At 36.8% G+C, this 23297-nt stretch overlaps 1 protein-coding gene across 3 annotated transcripts in view; it reads right to left on the bottom strand.

The window, feature by feature from the left end:
• Positions 1–23297, bottom strand: part of LOC132160816 (guanine nucleotide-binding protein G(s) subunit alpha-like) — a 38310-nt gene that overhangs the window by 8174 nt on the left and 6839 nt on the right. The window contains exons 1-5 of one of the 3 annotated variants that reach the window (XM_059570519.1): positions 20139–21549; positions 18120–18192; positions 15913–15967; positions 15702–15821; positions 7925–8022 (exon numbers count right to left, since the gene is read on the bottom strand). In XM_059570519.1, coding sequence (XP_059426502.1) covers positions 7925–8022; positions 15702–15821; positions 15913–15967; positions 18120–18192; positions 20139–20277 — 485 coding nt within the window. In that variant the 5' untranslated portion in view covers positions 20278–21549. Of the gene's footprint in view, positions 1–7924; positions 8023–15701; positions 15822–15912; positions 15968–18119; positions 18193–20138; positions 21550–23297 lie in introns of those variants that run through there. The other 2 variants (XM_059570520.1, XM_059570518.1) reach the window with 2 other exon arrangements.

Genomic DNA, 23297 nt, shown 5'->3' with positions numbered 1-23297 from the left:
TATCAGAGTCCAATCATCTTTGTTTGGCCTTCCCAGGGATGCTGTACTTGGAGATTAATGGTTACAATTTATGTTTAACTCGGTTCCCGAAAATTATAATCCACATATAAAACTATGTGCAGCACATTTTGCTGAGGATAACTTCCTCAATCTCAATCAGTTTAATGCCGGATTCGCACAAAGATTATTCCTGAAAGATGGAGAAGGCGTTGTTTATGGACCACAACCGGTAAGTGTATTTTATTAAGATGGTGCGTTTAACAGTTTTAACAATTATTACACAAAGGGCAACGCTGTTTAGCTTTGTTAACTAGATGTTAGGGCTGTGCAAAAAAAAAGGAATGTGATTTTCATGCGCATCTCGTCGTCAGTAAAAACACTCCTGTGATTATAAGTACATCTCCAGCACGTGCTCCTGCCCACTTGCTTCTCAAAACTAGTCAAATCGCGTTTCCAGGAGGGACGCTTTTTTACACGCGAAACATGAACACATGTTATATTGCACACTGTAAACACAATCAAAGCTTCAAAAAAGTGTGTAAAACGGGACCTTTAACTAAAATGAAATATTTTTGTGTAAGAGATTAATATTTTATTTTAATATAACTTATTGTGCTGAAACTGATATCTTATGCACTAAAAATGTTTCAATGTAGATTTTGATGAGTTTAGTTGGTACATTTACCCCTAAATTTAGTTTCAAGTTTTAGTTATAAATCTATTTCACATATGAATTGTATTCATTAGACTTTAGTTCTAGTTCAGAAACATAATTTGTTCTGAATAACATTTTAGAAATATTGTATAATTTTATCTTTCTACTTGTATACACACACACACACACACACACACACAGACATACACAAAACTGCTAAAATACATATTAATATTTAACATTACAATATGATATAAAATGAGTACAATTAATATTGGTTAATTAAATGTTATTCAGAACAAATGACTTTTATGAATAAGTTTATTTAGAAAGACCAATGAATCTCCAAAAGTACTAAACGAATCATTAAGGAGTTATAACTAGAATCATTAAAATTCCTCACAGATGCCAGCAAAAGAGTAACCCCTAAATCAAAGCATGAGGGAATCGGAGAGAAAGCAAGAGAAATCCGCAGGCCGGACGCGCATGTGCATCCCCCCTGTCTTAGTTCACCAGGAATGTGACACAGATGGTTGAAATGTGACAGCAAGGCTGTCGGTCCCACACACAGCGGCATGGACTGCAATAGTGTGTGTATGTGCATGCATGCAACACACCCAGCAGGCCGCACAAATGAAAGTGTGGCACATCACGTAGAAGGGGGGGCATAAACAGAAATAAAATGAAGCTAACAGAGAAAGACAGACAGGATAAAATGCAGACAGACAGACGGGGGAGGCTCGCACAGACAGTTGTGTTGTGACCACAGCCGTTGTCTAACACCGTATCTCAATTATTGCCTTTCTTCTTATTAATAGAACGATTCCAACAATAGCCCAGCCCGCTGGTCAGACATAATACAACTCATGCCCCTCTGGGTACAATAGTTGAGAACGCATACAGCCTCCACTGTCGTAACACCAAGCAGAAGAGACAGATATAGCTGCGACAGAGTACATTTAGGCCTGCATTCCAAATCCAGCCTCAACTCAAGTGGAATTCTAGAAATCAAATGGCCGCACGGCAGGACGTTCGTGAAATTCTAGTTGCATGTCGACATCTGCCAACAGTTGCGGAGGTTCAAGTTTGGAACAGTGTAGCAGACTTTGAAAATGCACTTGAAAATATGTGTGATAGATGTCTTAAAAACACAACAAGATGGATATTAGCGCATATGCATTTTATTCAGAGTTGTTCTAAGCATGCAATTCGGATATGATTAGGCAGCAACTTCAATAAAAAAAAATAAGTGTAAAAACACTTGAAGCTGTAAATGGATGGTCTGGTCTCACACACACACACACACACACACACACACACACACACACACACACACACACACACACACAGAAACGTATCACATGAGTCATATGACTTGGCCCACACAGAATTTCTGTTCAGCTCCCTTTATTTATTATATAAAAAAGTATGCAGCTCACTCGTGCTTAAAGCAAATCACTGCAGTAAGAATATGCAGTAGAATATAATTAAATCTGACCCATCAATTAACTTAATATAAAATATGCAATACAAAATATTACCCTGAAAACTGCCAATTAAGAATTAGTATAAAAAGCACCATATAAAAATCTTAAAGGTTTTGGATGAATCTAAATTGCTTTATTATTACCTACAATACTGCACCTTCCTAAACACCACCCAAAGCAACTGTATTTATACTTTGACTACTAACAATATAGTAAGTGCACAGTAAAAAACAGAATCACCAAAAATGTATCCTGAATCAAAACCAATTACTACTTTATCGTAAAAATTTTGGTTGGATGTAACTGCTTAATTACTTTAAATATAAACATATTTAGCTTCTTACTAAACTACAGTATTAATACTTTTTTTACTTAAAAGGAACAGTTCACTGAAAATGCAGTTTCTGAATTATACAATCCACTGATGTTGTTTGTCAAAATAAAGTAATTTGTTTTTTTTTTTAGTCATTCCAAAAATCACCAAAACAAATTCATATAGTCACGCTCTTTAAAAAAATAAAATAGTTATAAAAATGAAGTAAACCAATTTACAAAAAGTGACTCCCTACAACTGTGGAGATATTTGTTTGATCCTTAGCACCTTTTCAGTTTCAAATGCACTCTTGAACAAAAATAAGTTCAAGAGTTTGAGCCAAACAACGGTTCCGGGAGAAAAGACGATGGCACCGCCTAGTCATTTATCTGGAGGAAAGGTCCAAAATATTATATTTTTGGTGTGTTGTTGTGTTAAGCAGTCACAATGATAAAAAATTATCCAGAACTGTACAAACAAACTTTTACAACTGATAAAAGATGGCAAACAGTATCTGAAACAAAAAAGCTTTTTCATAATTTTTAGACTTAATTATGATATATGTATTAATCTTTTAAGCAAGTACATATTAGGTTGAAGTGATTTGCAAGTCAATAAATGCAATTTAAACAAATTTATTTATATTATGTTTTATATAAAAATAATTAATTAATTATAAATACACAATTGACTATCCAAAAAAGAAAATCATTAAAACATTTCAGCAACTGTGCAATTAAATATTATTATTATTATTATTATTATTATTATTATAATTAAAAATATTTACATTCACAACAGGCCACAGCATGGAACATTTAAAACGTAGTAGAAATAAACAATTTCAGATACAAAAAAAAAAAATAGCTTGGATGTAAAAAAAAAAAAAAAAAAAAGTTAAACCTAAAATAATTAAAATATAAAGAAATTTCTCTTTATATAGACAGAAGAAAAGCCAAGAAAAAACATGTAAAGAGAATAAACAATTCACAGAAAGAAGAGTGAGCTGTTGTGCTGATGGTGTATTAGCATGGAAAAGCTGATAATATCCTCATCGCTTACTAATCTGGTTAATGTTACCGCTCATCTAGTTAACAATAGAGTATTAAGAGTGTGGATTAGGCAGCTTCCGGGGCCAATACGGCAAACACGGTTGAGGCTCCGAGTGAACCGTGTGTGTGCGCGTGGCACGATACGGTACAGAGGATATCTAACGGCAAGCCTTTCAGAATCAAGTGGTGTTCAACAACAAAGGTTTCTTGTAAAAATAAATAAATAAAAATAGTAAGCATTGGTTGTGCCCATAAAAAAAGTGACACCATGAAGATCAGCATTTTATGAGATGCAACTTACAAAAAAAGCTAGCTATATTTATCACTCCGAATATGTTAAATCATGAATTAAATCGATAGCCTCCACCGCATTTTCCCTCTCTTAGATGCGAACGCACACACACTTCTGTAAGCTTGCAATGCTAAAGTAAGGAAGCAGCAGTAACTGGGAGAGAGGGAGCGGTGGAAGAGAAAGAAAAGAGAGAAGGCTGTGTCTGACATTACAGCGGTGCTCCAAAAATAGCTCCCTGGCGCCCTGGCCTCCAGCTCGGTTGTCATAGCGACAGAACCACAGGCGCTAAAAATAGACTATCAGCTCTAAATCTTGTGTGACTGGAGAGAGGCCAGAGAGAGGGAGAGACAGACAGAAAGAGAAAGAGTGAAGAGAAATAGAAAGACAGAGCAGGAGGGAGAGCGAGGGAGGGAGGGAGGGAGGGAGGGAGGGAAAGGTGGAGAAGGGCCAGTCAGAAAAAGAGAGGGGAAAGCAAACGAGAGAAAAAACAGGTCTGGTTTCGCAAAAGAGGGATGGGTGAAGAAAAGAGGGAGAGAGAGAGAGAGAGAGAGAGAGAGAGACGCTCAGAAAGAAACATGGCGGATGGTTTAGGAATTTTCTCTCTTTATGCGCTGGCCTTAGGTTAAGGAACTGCGAGACAAGCAAGAATGCTACGTTTATCTGCTTTACAAAAAACAACGCTTGTAGAAAATTTTTGTGTTTCTTTGAAACAGACAACATTATTGAAACAATATACCTTCAAACTCATGCAAGAAGGAATACAACATTTATTTGGTTTTGGAAAAAATAGAAATGCAAGTAACAGAAACACTACACAGACACAAATGGATAATTATTATAATTTTATTTTAACTGTCCCATCAACTAACTAGCATTGAAATGTTGCCCATTAAGAACTTGTATAAAAAGGATCGGATGGATCTAACTGCTTTATTATTATCTACAATATTGCACCTTCCTAAACACCACCCAGAGCAACTGTATTCAGACACCTAACAATATAATAAGTGGATAGTAAAAATATAAAATCACCAAAATTCATCATTAAAACTAAAATTACTTTATTGTAAAAATATTGAAATTAAATGTAAGATAAATATTGCAGCAAAGAGAATGATGTGAAATAACTGCTTAATTATGATTAATACTATACATAAAATATTGCTTCTTACTAAATTGCAGTATTTATACCTTCCCTACTTAAAAGGCACAGAAATCTTATAGAAAGTAAATCTTTTACTCTCCCTAGGGTTTTTCACACTGCACTTAACCCTGAGTTATTTTTGTTCTAAACAATGCTTTTAAGCCTGGGTAAAAGTAAGTTTCTTTCACACATGTAAACTAGAAGCGGAGTTAGCACGGCTATTTCCTCGGGGTTATGAAACCTTGCTCTGACTCAGGGTTAGCATCTCTCTTGCGGTGTTAACACCCGCATTGCGGTGCCAACCTTGTACAGTGTGAAACGGAGCAGTGTTAGCATGTTACTGGTGGATGCTTAGCAACAGACAACCAATCAGAAATTGAACAGCGTGGCTCATGTCATGTCAATAAGAGGAAGTGCGCGTTGTGTAAACAGTACATCATTTGAGGGAAAAATGAGAATTGACCCTTTGCAGGGAGCTTGATTAACAGCCAATCTGACCAATCATAACGCTGGATCGGTGGACTTAAACTTGTGTGTACTGACATCTTTCTGTAGTTTAAATAAAATACCTTCTGATGTTCTTTCATGTTTATTTGGCACTTTAAGGAAATATGAAAAGACGATCGGTTCACATGCTGCTTGAACTGAGGCGCTACAGTGATCTGTCACAACATATTAATAAGCCTCAAAACAGTATTTATTGCTTGAATAACTTTAAAAAAAATAATAATTTGAAATCCGACACTTTGATTCAAACCAAAAGTAACTGTATTGTCTGTCGTCGTGTTGTCAGTTTCCTCTTTTCTCCGCAATGTATTTTTCACTATGTGTGTGTGAGAATGTGTGTGGCATGACTTGTTGGACGTAGCAACAGTATCTAAGGGGAAGGGGTCAATTAGAGCGAGGAGACTGTTATTCTTACAGTTAGTTGTTTGTTGTTGATGCCACAATGCAATTGTAATTCTGCAATAAAAGCATCTCAGTGATTTTCGTAATGTGGTCTTTCAAATCTTTTACTACAACAACTCAAAACACTATTTGGTATTTAAAAAAGGGGGCAGTGCTGCTTGAGATGTCCTGTCCTGCCTTCCGGTTTCATTTGAAATGATGTCAACACATTGAATAACGTTGCGTATCCAAGCACCTCAGTGGACATTTAAAATAAGACGTCTGTTGGACCATTTAAGAAATTTTATTTGCACTCATGCTCCTAAATACATTTTTACATTTGGCACATCTATTTTAGTCAAAACGCTAGCACTGTGGAACACAATACTTCTCTGATTTATAAAAGCACACAATATACACAAATATAGAAAGCTCCAAGAAATTACGGTCCACATTAAACACTTGCTTTCTGTAATAACAGCACTCTAAAGAAAAAAATATATATCTTAAAAAAAAAAAATAAAAAAAAAAAAATCCTGCATAATGCTGTAGCCTGCAATAAATCCAATATTTCCTGAGGTGGCAACATTTCGGTTATGAGACCTTTGTCAGGAATTTAAGAAAAATGATTTACAAAATAGATTTTTTGTTTTTTTTTTGTTTTATGGAAATACATGGATTTGGAAAAGTTATGGTTATGGAAATATAGGAAGCATGTAAAAACACTGAATTTATGCAAATAGAATGCAAAAGAGGAGGAATACAGATATTTCAGTCATGAGAATTAAAAAAATAAAAATAATGCACTTGATTTGCATTTACTAAATGTTAACAGACAGGAACAGATAATTTCTCAATTTCATGAAAATATAATTGAAAAATTTATGAAAATATAAAAAAAACCATGTAAATAACATTAAAGAAACATGTATTTTCTAAATACACACTGAATTTATGCAAAAAAAAATGCCACTCATTTATGCATTCAAAATGCCAAAAAATTCTCTCAGTTTTTTTTTTTATCTCAGCCATTTTCTGTCACTGCAGTTACGATACCAGCAGATGCAGGAAGAACTAGTCAGGAGAGGGGGAAAAAAGTTGTGGGATGAACAAAAAACTGCGATACTTCAGTATTCTTTTCATGCTTTGTATAGCCATTCTTGTGTTTGCCTCAATGCTAACATTATTGAGCTTACGTTACTGCTGTGGCTCGACCGTACAAAGAAACGGAGGTGAATGAAAACACAAACGCATGCACGCACGCACACGTTCAATATGGACACCTGGCCATGTGACAGGAAGAGCCTTGAAAACGCTCCGACAAAAATGAGCTCATAACAGGACTAACGCTTGACGACGCTGTTTTTTTCTGAACGCGTGTACGTGTGTGAGCGCGCTCGAAACAGCACTGTCATTCTCCTCCGTCCCTCTTTGCAGTCTGAGACGTTGGGAGTTGCCCTCCAAACAGTCGAAAGTAGTCACCATTATCACTTCAAGCTCATTTCTCTCCTTCAAAAGAGGAGATGCATTATTTGCGATACTTGCAGATTGCCTCTCTCAAACCGTCTCCTTCTGTGAGTGAACCAGAGGAGGTAAAAATAGCTCTCCCTCTCTTTCTCCACTCTACGTTTACATAAGTGTGCAGCGGGGAGCAATGGGGGGGGGGGCACTTCCGGTCTAAAAAGCTCAGGCCCGCATCTGATCCACAACCACCACCAGTGGCTGTGGGAGAGGACAGGACACACACACTCGCGCACGCATATGTGCCACAATGCAGGAAAGCTTTCAATGTATACCCAACATTCATACCTCCGTGTCTTCTGAAAGCGCCTATCTGTCTAGCACTCATCAGTTTCTCTTTTTCAAGTTCTGTCACTTCTGCACTCATCGCATTTCTATGTCCATCCCTCTTGAATGCATAAATCAGTCCAATACATGCAACGTGCTACGAAAGTCACACAAACAAGCCAAGCGAGTTGAGTGCAATCAGCCTGAATAACAATTCCAAGAATATTGCAAAGCTTTTATACTAATAATTATACACAAATAAAAAGCACATTAAACCCAGCATTTAAAAGAAACCATATACTCACTACTGTGCGCAGTCAATCAGTTGATATTCATTGGATCTTTCGAAGCAAGCTCTCACCCCTTCATCCTGCCACAAGGTCTTTGTGTGTTCATAAAATTCCTGTTGGAAAGACAAGTGGGAGTGAGGACAAATCCATAAACTAGCTGTCGGAATTCAGGGAAAACTTGTACACCTCCGTCATTTGGCTGCTTATCATTTTTAAACATGTTTGTGTTAGTTTTGCCTCTTTAGTGCATGCTAACCCGTATAAAATTTTTAAAAACAGAACTGATTGGTCTGTTACAGATTCTGGACAGCCAATCTGGATTTGGGATTTTTGCATGCAAAAGGTATCGGATTTAAATTCAGTACCAATACAATAATTTTAATTATTTAAATGGTTCTATTAACAGCTATCAAATTGTTTACAATTTCAGATTTCAACAGGACTATAATTATGAAACCAAAATTAAATTTGTTTTTTCAAACGAGCAATTTCGTGTCTGTAAATACATCGCAAGAAGGTATTTACTCCTAAAAAATTATCGATTTACAACCGGAAGGAAGAATTCCATTTCTAATTTAGGATTTAATCGACTCTTGATGAACCAGGAAAAAAGGTAAAAAAGATATAATACCAAAATAGCTTTTTTTTTTCAGAGTTATGTTGTAGATATTAACATTATATGCATAGACTCGGCTCTTCCGCTGTCTCCTTTTGGATGACATACATTAACACCAAACAACGTGCGCAGTTCATGTAAAACAAAAGCCACATTTATGGAGTTCAAGACAGAACTAAACAATTCTGACCGCCCACTGCAATCCAGACATGGTGGTAAAGCATGAATGAGCGCTTGAAATGAAAAACTTCCAATCTGAACCAATACGTCATGAATCGGGACACACCTTGCAAAGCTGTTTATATGTAGTGGCATGAACCTGAACAGCAAACAGGTCGGTGCACACTGCACTGGACAAAGGAGGACCATTACCATCGTCTCACTTGATCTTTTTTGATGGTAGCGTTCACTCTGGCACAGCTCCTTTAAAAAGGAGCGCCACTTTGCTTTTAAATGTGTAGGACAAGAGCCACACACTTGAGAATCACGCCACCCACCAGCTCTCACTGCTCTTACCTTAAATATTTATTTTGTGGGTATCTGAGTTTTTGTATCATAACCGTATATTGTGATATAGGACAGTGTCTTGCATATGCTATTATGCAAGCAAATATTTTCTTGTTATAAAATAAATTCATTTTTTACACGAACCATGAAATGATTTACAACAAATAAGGCCTGTACATTTAGGCCTTAGTTATAGTTTACACAAAACATTGATATTTCAAAATTGATTATCAATTACAAGCAAAAACATCATCAAGCTAAAATTAAATATTAAAACATACTAATTTAAATATATTAAGCAATATACATATATTCTAAATTACAGAATGTGAAATGTAAAGCTGAAGTTGTTGTAAAATAATGATTGGTATTTAAGGTATGTTTACTGTACAGAATCTTTACCACATGCGTCAGTGACAAACAACATACGTGCAATACAGAAGACAATAGTTTTCAGTGGATGAACATGATTATCAGGGCTTGGAACTATAGAAACAATTAAGTTTTTTTTTTTCTACAACATGCTTAAGGTAGGGCTGGGCAATATAATGATTACCGTATTTTCCGGACTATAAGTCGCACTTTTTTTTTTTCATAGTTTGGCTGGTCCTGCGACTTATAGTCAGGTGCGACTTATATATTCTAAATTAATTTGACATGAACCAAGAGAAATGAACCAAGAGAAATCATTACCGTCTATAGCCGCAAGAGGGCGCTCTATGCTGCTCTGTGCTCCTGTAGTCTACACTGAGCAGCATAGAGCGCCCTCTCGCCGCTGTAGACGGTAATGTTTTCTCTTGGTTCTTGGTTCTAAATAAATGCGACTTATAGTCCAGTGCGACTTATATATGTTTTTTTTTTTTTTTTGTCATCATGACGTATTTTTGAACTGATGCGACTTATACTCAGGTGCGACTTATAGTCCGAAAAATACGGTATTTAAGAGATTTCAGTTAAGCAATGTGTGAACAGTATATATTTAAAAAGTATGAGAACGTTAAGACTGACATTATGATAGTTCTTAAAATTAAAACAGTTGACCATTCAAATTCACTTCCGAGTCAGTTAAACCATTTTATCTGAAAGACTGATTTGATGAATATGCTTCCAAATTGGATACATTTGGCATTAAATGAGAGTGAAATATACATGTAGTTTAAAACTGCGATGCATTATTATATAAATAAAAATGACAAATATGAATAGTATGGAAAAAAATGGCTTGCTTATAATTTTGTCTTACATGCACACTTACTGGGAAAAATTACAAATGTTTATATTTCATATTTATTAAATAAATAAATGAATAAATAAATAATATTGAGATGTATGATGAAAAAGTAAAAAAAAAATATTTTCAGGTACTTTGCCCAACCCTGGAGTACACCATTTCATGTGAAGGGTAATGTGTTTAAACATGTTTAAAATGTGTTTCTTTTAGGGATGGGCGTTTTCCACAAATATCACATTCGAATATTTGAGCTCACAAAAAACGAATATTCGAATATTCGTTTATTTAAATTAAGTTTAATGAGTCAGACTTTATTTTTCAGCAAAATTTGTTTTCGTCATTTTGAACAAGCTTACAATAAGCTTGAACATTACACATCGTGTTTTGTAGCTGAAAACCTTTAACAATGCGTGCAAACAAACAAAAGTACAGATTAAAAGCAAAAAAAAAAAAAGTGAACAAAGAAAAAACGTAAAGCAGCCTGCAGCAATTAGGCTATTGTACAGAATGTAGCTTACACTTAACTTTTAAACTGTCAGCAAATCTTTTTTGCTTTTTTTTCTATTGTTTCAAATGTTCTTGTTAAGAAATACGGGAATGTAAACATGATCGGGGGAAAGTCGGCTTCTTAGTCTGTTAACAATAAGGCCGGCCGCGGAGATAACGCGCTCTGACGACACAGACGTTGGCTGGACTCACAACGGTGTGCTAAGCGAATAAGTTTTGTGAAGCGCTTCGTGTTTTCGTTTCACCACTGAATGGGATCCTCATCAGGTGGAATACATGGCTCCAGCAAGAACTGTTCCCACTCGTCTCGGCTGGACTCTCTGTAATCATCGCTGGAGAACTGGCTCAGCCTTTTCGGACGAGTGAGCATTGCATCCTCTTCATCGTTGGTGACAGCGGCTGCATCCGCACCACTCGCATCAAGGAAAATGTTCTGATAATGTTCAAAAAAGGTTTTTTTTTCTTACTTCTCTCATGTTTTCATCGAGAAACCTGAAATGTTTGTGCCGAGGGTCTAGGGCAGACGCGAGAAGAGGAGTTTTCACTGCATTCTCTAAGTTAGCGGTGTTTATTCGTTGCTTGAGAGATGCTGCAACAATGTTCTTGGATCACTTTCTGTGATTCTCCACGGCATATTTGAAGTACTAGAAGACCGCAGTTCTTTTAGGGCGCGCTCAAGTTCGTTATTTCCAATGTAGGCGCGCGGTATGCGCGCTCATAATGGAAGCGACGCGGTTGCGATGCGCACGCGGTTGCGATGCGCACGCGGTTGCGATGCGCACGCGGTGCGACGCGGTCCTGTTATTTCCAGGCTCGTCCGAACAGCATCGAGTTAAAAACATCTCAACTTTCAGAATGCAGCAAGCGCACCGCAGGTCATGTGACAAGAACTAAACATTCAGCTTCATCCTTTCCTGTAACAACGTTGAAAGCTCAGCCAAGATGAAGGAACAGCTGATCATAGCTGTATATGGATTGCCATTTTGAAATAAATTTAGCAGCAGAGTTACTGAAAGCGATTTTTTTTGTGCTGCAAATCCATTTATCCTTTGCGGAAATTTCAGCGTCTTCATGGAGAGAATGCGTCGCCTCAGGAGCGCTTCTGCCCAAACGCTTAGGAAAGAAGGAGAAAGCGGAGCGCATAGCCTTTTCCACGCCTTATTAGGCGCGATATGTGAATGGCCCCTTAATCATTCATTAATTATTTTTTGCTTGCATACACCTTCAAATATGCCGTGGAGAATCACAAAAAGTGACCAAATTAGGTTTTATTGTGAACTTTTTTTTTTTTTTTTGCGAAATTCGAATATCATTTTTATTTATCGAATAATTAGAGCAGAACGAATATTCGAATGTTCGACTATCCGTGCACATCCCTAGTTTCTTTGCTTTTTTTCATCCTGTCTACATCTGTCTTTCTCTTCATTTAAAAATTATGCTAATACACTTCACCAGTTTCCTCCGAGCAAGATCGCTTCACAGCTACAGAAGTTGTTTTTTAGTTTAGTTTTTTTTTTTAAATGGAAATATTACAACTCAGCCATGTAACAGCGCTGAAATAGCAGTCGTCAATAAACTTCAATGGGTCTTTATATCCTAAAGTGGCATGACTGAGTTATAAATGTCAATAATTGCTTTTGATTTTATTTTTGTCTCTTGCTTGCAACACAATCAACCAGTCAGACTGGTTCCCAGCAGGCCCTTGGGCCACCGAGAGAGAGAGAGAGAGAGAGAGAGAGAGAGAGAGAGAGAGAGAGAGAGAGGGGGGTGGGGGGGTGGGGCAGTATCTTCTTTGTAGTAATGCTAAAACTACAACCAGTTCCTGCACCCGATTCTAGCGTTTACAGTTACAGTTAATGATCAACTCCGAATCACGCAGCCATCATGGCAATCCTGTATCTTACAGAAAATCCAGCATCCCGCAAAAGTCATTGTAAGTCTATCCAGTTTGCAGGTGGCAAAAAATCCAACTCATTGTATCCATAATCTAATAATTCTACAAATGTTTATGTAATGATGCTGGTTTCTATTTAAAACCTTGTCTAAACCTTGTCTAGGGTGGTGCTAGCGCAGTGGATAAGACACATGTCTTTGGTGTGAGAGACCCGGGTTCGAATCCACTGTGAGACACCAATGTGTCCCTGAGCAAGACACTTAAACCCTAGTGGCTCCAGAGGTGTGCGACCTCTGACATATGTGGCAATTGTAAGTCGCTTTGGATAAAAGCGTCAGCTAAGTGAATAAATGTAAATGTAAATGTAAACCAGCAGATAAGCTGCTAATGTTGCCTATTTTTAAGTCCATAGGGCCACCAAGTTTGAATCACCTGTGATTTAATTTTAAGTGCCCCATTGGCGCAGGTCAGGGTGGCTCTCCACACCTCTTTCCCTAGACACAGAGCACCTGTCTAGGTGATGAGGGAGCAGGGAGGTCCTGGGTGTCAAGGTGTGTGGCTCAGGTGAGGCCCTCTTAAGGGAGAGTTTAGAGGTTATTACAAGTAATCAGTCGTAATGAATGCCTCACCATTACACCCGAGTCACACATTCACACACCCACATTTCCCTGAGGTGGGGCTCCTTTTCAATTCACCTATGTGTTGTCCCCAAGCAAAGAATAGCTGCTAATTATGCTAATTGCATAAACCACACTAGGCCCTACAAACTGAGGAGAACCATCAAAACACACATGGGCCCGACAAAAATTCATGACCAGTGTTCGTACAGATTTTTACCAATAAATTTCTATGACTTTTCCATGACTTTTGAGACAATATTCATGACATAATGTTCCATTATTTTACAATAAAAATACAAATCTGTTCAAAATATCATGTGTTAACTTGTTTGCTTTCTTGTTTTAGTAATAAGTACAAGCTGCAACTGCACCAGACGTTATACTCCACACAGAGAACATACATCACTGAATATTATCATTTATTTAACACAGTTAAACGCAGGATCTGAATTTCGTTTTGGAAACTTTTCTCTTTCACAACTGTTTACATTCACTTAAGAATAAACGACAGTGCTTATGAGGATACTTGCCAGGATGGCCATTTTTACGTCATTTTGTGTGTATTTCTGCTGCTTAAACAACAAGCGGCGCTAATTAGAGCCCTGTATTTCAGCACAAGCCTGAATGGCCCCAACTTATTTATGGCTGCGGAACAATTTTCATGTCATAGCTCAGACACGGGCTGTGTGCGGGCCGTTTTTATATTTTAGATATCCATCAATTATTATGGTGATGAAAAGGATTTGCCACGCTGGTGGAAACAACGCTGGTGGTGACTGTCGAGAGCAGCTCGGACGGTGCTTAGTGTCCCGCCAGCAGCAGCAAGTGCTGGAAGTGTTTGTGTTATAGCGCACGCAATAAAGCTTGCCGCAAAACCCCAGCAAATAATTAACATGATGACTGGGTCAGGGCCAGGGGAAATAGAATATTCGCTGAGTTTTGATTCATTTTTGTGAAGCGCTTCTGCTCAAGACCAAGACAGCAGAAAGCACATCATGTTTGTTTTCAAAAAAAAACAACAAAATGTATACTCATATTGTGAGTGCACACAAATTAAAGTAGACCATTAACAGTCCCAAATTATGTATTACTCTTATGAGCAAAAATGACAGTTGTTTCCACTAAGAAACAAGTGGAAATGATCATGCTGGTGACTCAATGTCCTGCAAAGCGCGCTTTAGCTTCTGCTCTCTGCACAAACCTAATAATCACACATTTATCTACGTTAACCATTTAAACTAGCATTGTGATATGCTTTAAGTATTTTTATATAGATTTTATTTTAGTCAAGTGGTGATGATTTGAAAAGGCTAAATAAAATTATCCAAACATATTTCTAAATTAACTTAAACTAAAAAAAAAAAAAAAAGTTTAAATTAAAAACTAAACTGAACTATTTTAATGGCTGCAAAAGTTGTGTAATTAGGAAGAGAAAAAGAGGAAAAAAGACACAGGCTCCAGTCGGACTCGGGCCGATAATTCTGATAATCTGTCGGACTCGGGCCGGAGTAGGGCATATGTTTGAGGTCCGTGCAGGGTTCTACTGAGCTTATTTGGAACCAAACTCAAGTTGGTACTCGACAGGAGGCATTATATATATGCACGAGCATGCTTTGGATGTGACTGCGCCTCTGGAGCACGAGAGTACCAAATTGCTAAAAAGTAATGCAAATAAATAATACATTTTTGTAAAGATGCAACAATGTCCCAAGTAGGCAAGTGACAATTCTGTCAAATGTACTGAAAGTCTTGCAGCGGCTCCTGAAGTCCAGACGAGATGCACCAATGCAAAGCCGTTTTAAGAAAAGTCAAAGAGAGAAGACGCAGTACAGCTGAATCATTCATGGTGTTTTCAAATGACTGATTTAATCTGATAGTCCGTGTGAATTTTTTAACTTATCAAACCTACATGTTATAGGCTATTAAATAAATGTGTGAATATCCATCATTTTAAAGTCAAAAGCTGCAGGAATGAGTAAATCTATGCGATATAGCCTATGCGCAATCCCCCACCAAAATTCAGGACCTGATTAAACAATTTTATTATACAGAGTTTTGTGAAATAGATTTCCATGACTTTTCCAAAACCCTCTGAGTTTATTAATTTTTCCAGGCCTGGACATTGCTGTTTTAAAATTCCATGACTTTTCCAGGTCTTTCATGACCGTACGAACCCTGCATGACACTCAGCCCAAAAACTGGGTGCACAAATATATATATATATTTTTTGGATGTACATACTATACTCACACACTTAATCGCCATTTTTACCTTTAAACTTAATCAGTCTTTTTAAAATGTCTTGTTTTTATAACTAGAGTTTTGTGCATATCCAGTTAAAAATATTGAGATGGTACACACACTCTCACGGAAACAAAAACAGGGGTGATGGGTTGACACAATAACTTTATACTCACCGGTGTGAATTCAAAGTCCTTCTGATTAGCTAAATTGAGGATGTAATCAATTCTAAACTTATTTGCAGAGCAGGCTAACTGGACTGGAGGTACCAACACGGACATTGCCGTCACAATAGTCTGTAAAGGAAAAAAGACAATCAGAGTTATAGTGCGTTCACATTTTTGCACCTTTGGTTACTAGTTCAACTCAAGAAGCTTCAACACTTACCTCTATAGCTTCTTTTATATTATTCTTGATGTCATGAATTTTCTGTTTTTTCTCTCTGTAAAACATTGACGCTTGGTTAGTTCAGATCACTTCATTTTCAGGCAACATGAATAAAATAACTGTCATTTTGTGAACTGTATGAGTTCAGCAACTTAATGCTACTTAGGGGTAGACGGTAAACCCAATTTTTATATCACAGTATGTTTATATCACAGTATGAATCGATTTATAGTATATCATGAAATTATAGTAGCTCAAGTGGTAGAGCAATGCTATAGCAAGCGCAAGGTTTGGGGTTCGAATCCCAGGGAACACATGTTAGGAGAAGATTGTTAGCTTGAATGCAATGTAAGTCGCTTTGGATAAATGCGTCTGCTAAATGCATCAATGCAAATGCATATTATTTTATAAGGTTACTTATAATATATAAATAACTGTGTTACCATAATCCTGCGAGGTAAATACCCTACAAATTTAAAGTGTATCATCACAATTAACTACTTTGTCATTCCATTTTCTTCTCCATAATGGATGCAAAATGATTGCAAAATGAATTAAGTTTCATATTACGTGAGGCTGGAGTTAAAAACAAAATAATTATAACTAATATTATAAAACTGAAATTTTAAATTCCAATTCTGATTGGATGGGCTGCATTTGCTTCAGATTGTTGTAAAATGGCTAAATACAAACTAGGGGTGTGCACGGATAGTCGAACATTCGAACGTTCTGCTCTAACAATTCGATAAATAAAAATGATATTCGAATTTCGCTATATTTTTGCTTGCCATAAAAAAAAATCTACAATAAAACCTAGTTTGGACACTTTCTGTGATTCACACAGCACACCGTTATTTGTGAGTCCTGCCAACGTCTGTGCCGTCAGAGCGCGTTTTCTCCGCGGTCGGCCTTATTTTTAACAGACTAAGGAGCCGACTTTCCCCCGATCATGTTTACATGCCTGTATTTCTTAACAAGAACATGTAAAACAATAAAAAAAAAAAAGCAAAAAAGATTTGCTGACAGTTTAAAAGTTTCAAAGTTAAATGTAGGCCACGTTCTGCACAATAGCCTAATTGCTGCAGGCTGCTTTATTTACGTTTTGTCTTAGTTCACTTTTTTTTTTTTTTTTGCTTTTAATCTGTACTTTTGTTTGTTTGCATGCATTGTTAAAGGTTTTCAGCTACAAAACACGATGTGTAATGTTCAAGCTTATTGTGTGTAAGCTTGTTCAAAAATGACGGAAACAATAAATGTTTCTGAAAATTAATGTCTGTCTCATTAAACTTAATTTAAATAAACGAATATTCGAATATTCGTTTTTTGTGAGCTCAAATATTCGAATGTGATATTTGCGGAAAACGCCCATCCGTAATACAAACAAGTGGACCAACATTAACTTAATACTATATTAAATGCATGCATAGATAATTTTAGATAAAGTAAATATACTATCTACCACAGTATAAATGTGGAACATTACAGAGCGTAAACCACCGTAGCATTACTAATCCTTTTTTCTTGACTTTTCCTGCTTTCTAATCATCAAATTACAACTTGTTTTCCAGATGCTGCAATCCCAGTGATTCTATTGACGAATTCATGCAACAATTAATTGCCTTTATCTTATTTCAGCATTGAAATTTTAACCTGTGTTGAAATACTGATGGACTATACTTCTGTAACCTCTGCAGTATTTTGGACACCCTTTCTACACTGATCAAGGACTAGATTATAGTAAATTATGGTAATTTAATCACAAAACTGGTTTCAGAACTTCAGAATGGCAAATAGGCCTACTACTTATTGAAAGTCAGCTTTTTTATTATAATGGGACTTTAAGTGAGCATAATGCTACATTAATAAAATTTCCTGTCGCAATACAAGATAAATCACTTACAATAAATACATATACTCTAAAGTTATAAATATAGCATGTCCCACTAAATCAAGAGAACAACAAAATGACATAAAGCTCGCCATTACTGCATGGATTACAGACTTGGATATCAACATCCTCCCAAACCCAACTTTCACTGAAAAACATTACAATCAAACGACGTTGATAACAAAATGGCACGATGAACAAAAACAGGGTTTGTTTATATGCTGTATCATACTTGACAGTAGGCAATGCTTATGGACGGAATAAAAATCTAGTTTGCATTTGGATCAAAAAAGTACATAGATGTGAAAGCAATACTTACTCAGCATTGAAGCCATTAACGTGTAAAATGCGCATCTGTTTGACTATGGTGCTCTTCCCCGATTCTCCAGCCCCTGAGAGATGAGCAAAAGAAAGATATAAATCACAAGGGATGTGGGAGGAGGAGGAGGGTCAGATATCACCTGATTCATCAGGAATAATTTAATTTCACAGTAGCATTTCTTTTTAAATGGCAAACTAAACAAGCACCCCAAGCAGAAATTTCATGCTAAAAAGAACTGTCTATAAATTAATATATTATTGTTGCAAACGTGCAACAGCTGCGGAAAAAGTCATGTCACAACACTTAACACATATAATGTTATATGGAATCATTTTGTCCTTTGGTACACAAATAAAATGTCACCAGTTTAATATTTTTTAAAATATGAATTTAGAGTATCCATAATTTTACAAATATTAAACTGTCAACATTTTCTCCCACATATTTTATACCTCATGAGATTTCAATAAGATGCTTCTTTCTTTGATTCTGATTTTTCATTAAATTATAGACTATATAACTCCAATCAATACTCTTGTAAGTAAACCAACTAAGAAGGAACTGGTTAGCTATGCCTCAAATAATATAGTGAAATGCAAAATAAAACATAAGGAACTATCCAGAAACACCACCTATCATCTCTTAAAGCCATAGTTGTCAAACATTGACAAAGCTGAATGATTCTACAATTTATGGTCAACAATGCACAGTTTTCTGAATTTCCAAGTGCAAAATATGAGAAGAGAGTTAACTTTCCCCTGCAGATGTGAAGCACAAACTACAGAAGCACCAAAACAACTCAGATTTAGGCGCTTAGTTCAGATGTATGATGGGAACCTCTTTATCACAACACATATTTTGTTACAATGCTCCAGTTGTGTCAAATAGGCCTGTTTGCATACAAGAATTCCACTTTTGTGCTCCAATTACATTGGTACATATCCCTAAATCATATATCATTACAACACACTTGAATCATGGGTATTTAGAAATATCCCTTAAACACCAGACATTATGATTTAGAGTGCTTTGCTATGTTGAATTAATGGGATTTTGATTTAGAATAGGGTACTTTTAAGCCATGTGTATACCTAAAAAAATAGGCTGTTAGAGAACTGGGTTTTATCAGAATTAGCGAGACAAGTCTCTTAAACAGAGACTAAATCAAATCAAACTGAAGTTAAAACAACTTCATGTCGTGCTAGGAAAGATCCATGAAATTAAAATGCTTGCTGATTTTTTCTGGTTCAAGGTAGTAAGGTGGTTGACCAATGTTTTTTTTTCCTAAATGGCAAAGAACTCCAGTGCTGATGAACTGGCAATAGACAAAATATCTTGGTTAATACATCAGTCTATTGCTCAACTAAACAATGAATATTTAAGGCATGAAAAATGTTAACTGATCTAAGTGTAAAAATATGTATATGTATGTGTCATCTCTCTTATTATCATCATTTTGGGGATGCCCATAATGCTAAACCATAAAAATAGCACTATGCAAGCAACCCTTACCAGAACTAAACCTAAAAATGATGCACTAATCTCTCAAACATCTTAATAAAAAACAACAGGTATTTCCATCTAGAATTACAGTAATAAGCAAGCTGCTAATTTAGAAGGATGCAGAAACCACCCTAATCTCATGAACACCGGCCTTAAGAAACAGCATATGTAACTTTATTTTTATGAGTGTGGGATCTCCATGAGATAGTTGTTAATGAATTATAAAAATCACGGGAGCCCAAATATTTCCATAATGCAAAACCTATTCAATATAAATCAGATGGGAATGAATGGAGTGATTGAGCGGTGTTGGATGAAGCACAACAGGCCCTGAGTTGTCCACTACAACGGCCCAGGAATGCCAATCGAAACGCGTGTACCCCCATCATGCACTCGGACAAATGAATCAAATTCACACAAAACGCTGCGAAATGTGACAGGCCCCGATGACGTCACACGCATCAGGAAGGTGTTCGCAGCAGTGACAGAACCTCAGCTTTCAGACCAACCTACCTAACAGTAGTAGTCGATGAGTTGCTCTGTAGATCTGTTTGTCTTTCTGGAGCTGTTTCTCTATCTTTTTGTTAGCTTCTCGCTGGGCCTTCTCCTCATTTCGTTGGTCCTCAGTCTTACTGTTGCCCAAACAACCCATTTTCCCAAAAACCCAAGAAAAGTTTTGGGGTGGGTGTGGGGTGTATCTACCGTATGAATAAATGATCCAAATTCCTCGATTGTCCTCCGATCAGAACACTTTGATGGAAAACCGGGACATTTATACTTGTATGCACATAGCTTCCCCGGATTTCGTTGTTAAGGGCAGGAGGGGAGCACGGGGAAATGTGAAAGCTCTGGGTGACTGGTATTGGCGAGAATGGGTGGTGGTGAAAACACTAGGCCGGCCTACAGATGGCCGAGTCTTGTCGAGCGCTTTGCTGCTATAAAATATTTGATTTCGGTGTGTGGATGTGCATCCAGCGAAGCCTTCGACGTTACATGAATGATCTCGGCTTCCCCACGACGGCGATTTAGCAAATTTCCCGTCGCGAATCCATGGTCGGTTTCCCGAGATAACGAGCGACTCCTATTAAAATCATGAATAGCTCCACAAAACGCGATTCTTTCGGTTTGTTTCTGTCGAATCCGCTTGCCGATGCAACGAGACGGGCAGGACGAGATAGAAAGGGTGGCTACAAATTAAAAAAATAAATATTTCCACCAAAATGACGGCATGTGGATCGTTCCGCCCTGCGCCGTGGCCGACATGAACCTTTTAACTCCGTTACGAAACGACGTTGTCTACGAGAAAAATACGGCGGTGCTGCTGAAAAATGTTCCTTCGGGTTGACGCTATTTTCCCTCCTGTTCTGCTCACGGTGACTGATCGCTTTTTTTCGGCTTGTCCAAATCAAACGAGGCCCTTCTTCGTCTTCTCCGTTACCGTAATTTGAATTTCTCCTCACATCCGTAGGCTTTGCTTTGACGCGAGCGGCGATCCTTACGGTTCTTTCAACCGCAGATGCAAATGCTAGCGATTCCGTCGATATTTTAACGTACCGGTTATCGGCAGTCAGAGTCCGCTGTCAGGCTACGCTTTGTATCCTTCTTGAATCCTTCTTAGATCATGTGCATTTGGAAACGTGAAGATAAATCCGACACCAAAACGACAGTGATGGATTCCCTACGGACGGAGCGCACTGAATCCCCAATTGTGGCGAATGGATCCTTTTCGAGGGTGTATTTTTAGCGATTATTTCCTTTTCTCAGTAAATTGTACATTGAGATAGACAGCGTTGAGGAGATGGGTGGGGCAAACAGCTCTCATTGAACCCTGCTAATCACATGACAGCCCAAAAACGTCAGCAAGCGGCGATTCTGCGGAGCGAGGCGCCCTCTTTGAAGACATGATTCATACGTGATAAAGTTCGCGATTCCCACCCGATCCATCTTTGACCATGGAGACCGAAAACTGCTTCCTTGAACACATACCATAGCCGAGTAATACTTACATAATTTTAAACAGTTAATGGTTTTTGAGCGTACGTTTTGCATCCGAGGCACATGGAGCACAGTAGACTAGTAAAATACTCTGACCACTGGGATTTGAATCCAGAAAGATGGCTCTTTTGAGTCGATTCTTTGCAATGAATCACCAACATATAGCGCGACTAGTGGAGTCCGATTCCCGAACGACTGATCTTTATAGTGAATTAAAACATTTATGAATCACATAGAGCGCATACTGTAACTAAACGTGTACTAAAACCTACACATAAAAAAAGTTTTAGACAGATATGTTTTTATAAACGTTCGTTTGGTATTTTTAATAGAATTAGTCGGACAATTTATTGTACTGCAGTCTGAAAAGTCAAAAAGTATTGTCAAGTACATCTTTTGTAATAACTGTATTTGTAATATCTGTATGTGAAATGTTATGTAAATATGAAATTCTCATGTGACACTAGATGTGTGAGGACAATGAATGCAATAGTAGTTTTTTTTACGAGTATTTAAAAAGAACTAATATTCATTAGTAGATATTTAAAAATGACTAAAGAATGTTTGAATTTAAGTGTTTGTTCTCTGCTGATATGTACTTAATCCTGATGGCCTCAGTAAATTGATAATTTTATGTAACAATTATTGTATTAATAAACTGACACATTTGTGAGAGAGCCCTTAATTATTAATCACTGCAGTGTACAAAAACATAATTGCAAATAAGAGAACAAGTTAATATTAAAAGTGCAAATATTTTGAAGGTATATTTTATGGCCACTGATTTAAGCCATGATTCTTCCAATATGGTAACAACATGCAACAGTAGCAAACCAGAAGTAAAACATACGCTGCAAATCCATGTCACCAGCCAAAGGTGTATAGAGTCCAGGCTCATGTTCATTTGAATGGTTAAAACTAAAGTGCTTTTTAAAATTACAATAATTATAAGCTTCCATTCAACAGTATTTATTTTCTATTTTGTAAACTGGTAAAGTAAGTTTAGCTTGAAAAAGTGCTATACATTCTAATCGACCTGCTGAGAATCTCCACAGACATGCAATATGTCATGTACATGTGCAATATAAATCAGAAAATATATCAAACACTAAATAATCTAACATCGTTAGATTAAACAATATGTTAACAGCTTCTTAGAGGTTTGTTACAGTCAATCTAAATTAAAGTAAAACAGTCAGGTTTTCTACTAAATTATTTTAGTAACACTTTCTTGGCATACTCTTAAAATATTAGTTCTTCATTGTTCACATACAATATATCACACATTAAATTCATCAGACACGCTAGAAAGAAAATGTATACTGGCATACATCAGGACGTTAACTATACTTGTACTCTATACTTGTTTTTTAGTTTTTTTAATGCATTGCATTGGTTTCAATTAGTACATGAATTGGTCGGTGTGAGTTATAGTCTAGAAGTTGTTTTTATTATTCTTTTTTTTTTTGGCAAAAAAATTAGCACTGATATTATTTCATTCAAGCTATAGTAACAATCTAAAGCCAAACATAAATTAAGTCTATATTTGGTGCCTTGACGCGTTAACTTGAGTCTTTGATTTTTCTTGTACATTTATCTGTATTCCTCCAAACAAAGGCTTAAAATAGTGACATGCTGATAGTCAGAGAGTAAACCCAAGAGTCCAGACACATAGTT

This window comes from Carassius carassius, chromosome 17, assembly GCF_963082965.1.
Source record: "Carassius carassius chromosome 17, fCarCar2.1, whole genome shotgun sequence".
NCBI classification, from domain to species: Eukaryota; Metazoa; Chordata; class Actinopteri; order Cypriniformes; family Cyprinidae; genus Carassius; species Carassius carassius.
The sequence above is the reverse complement of the archived record's forward strand: the minus strand, read 5'-3'. Positions and strand labels throughout refer to the sequence as shown.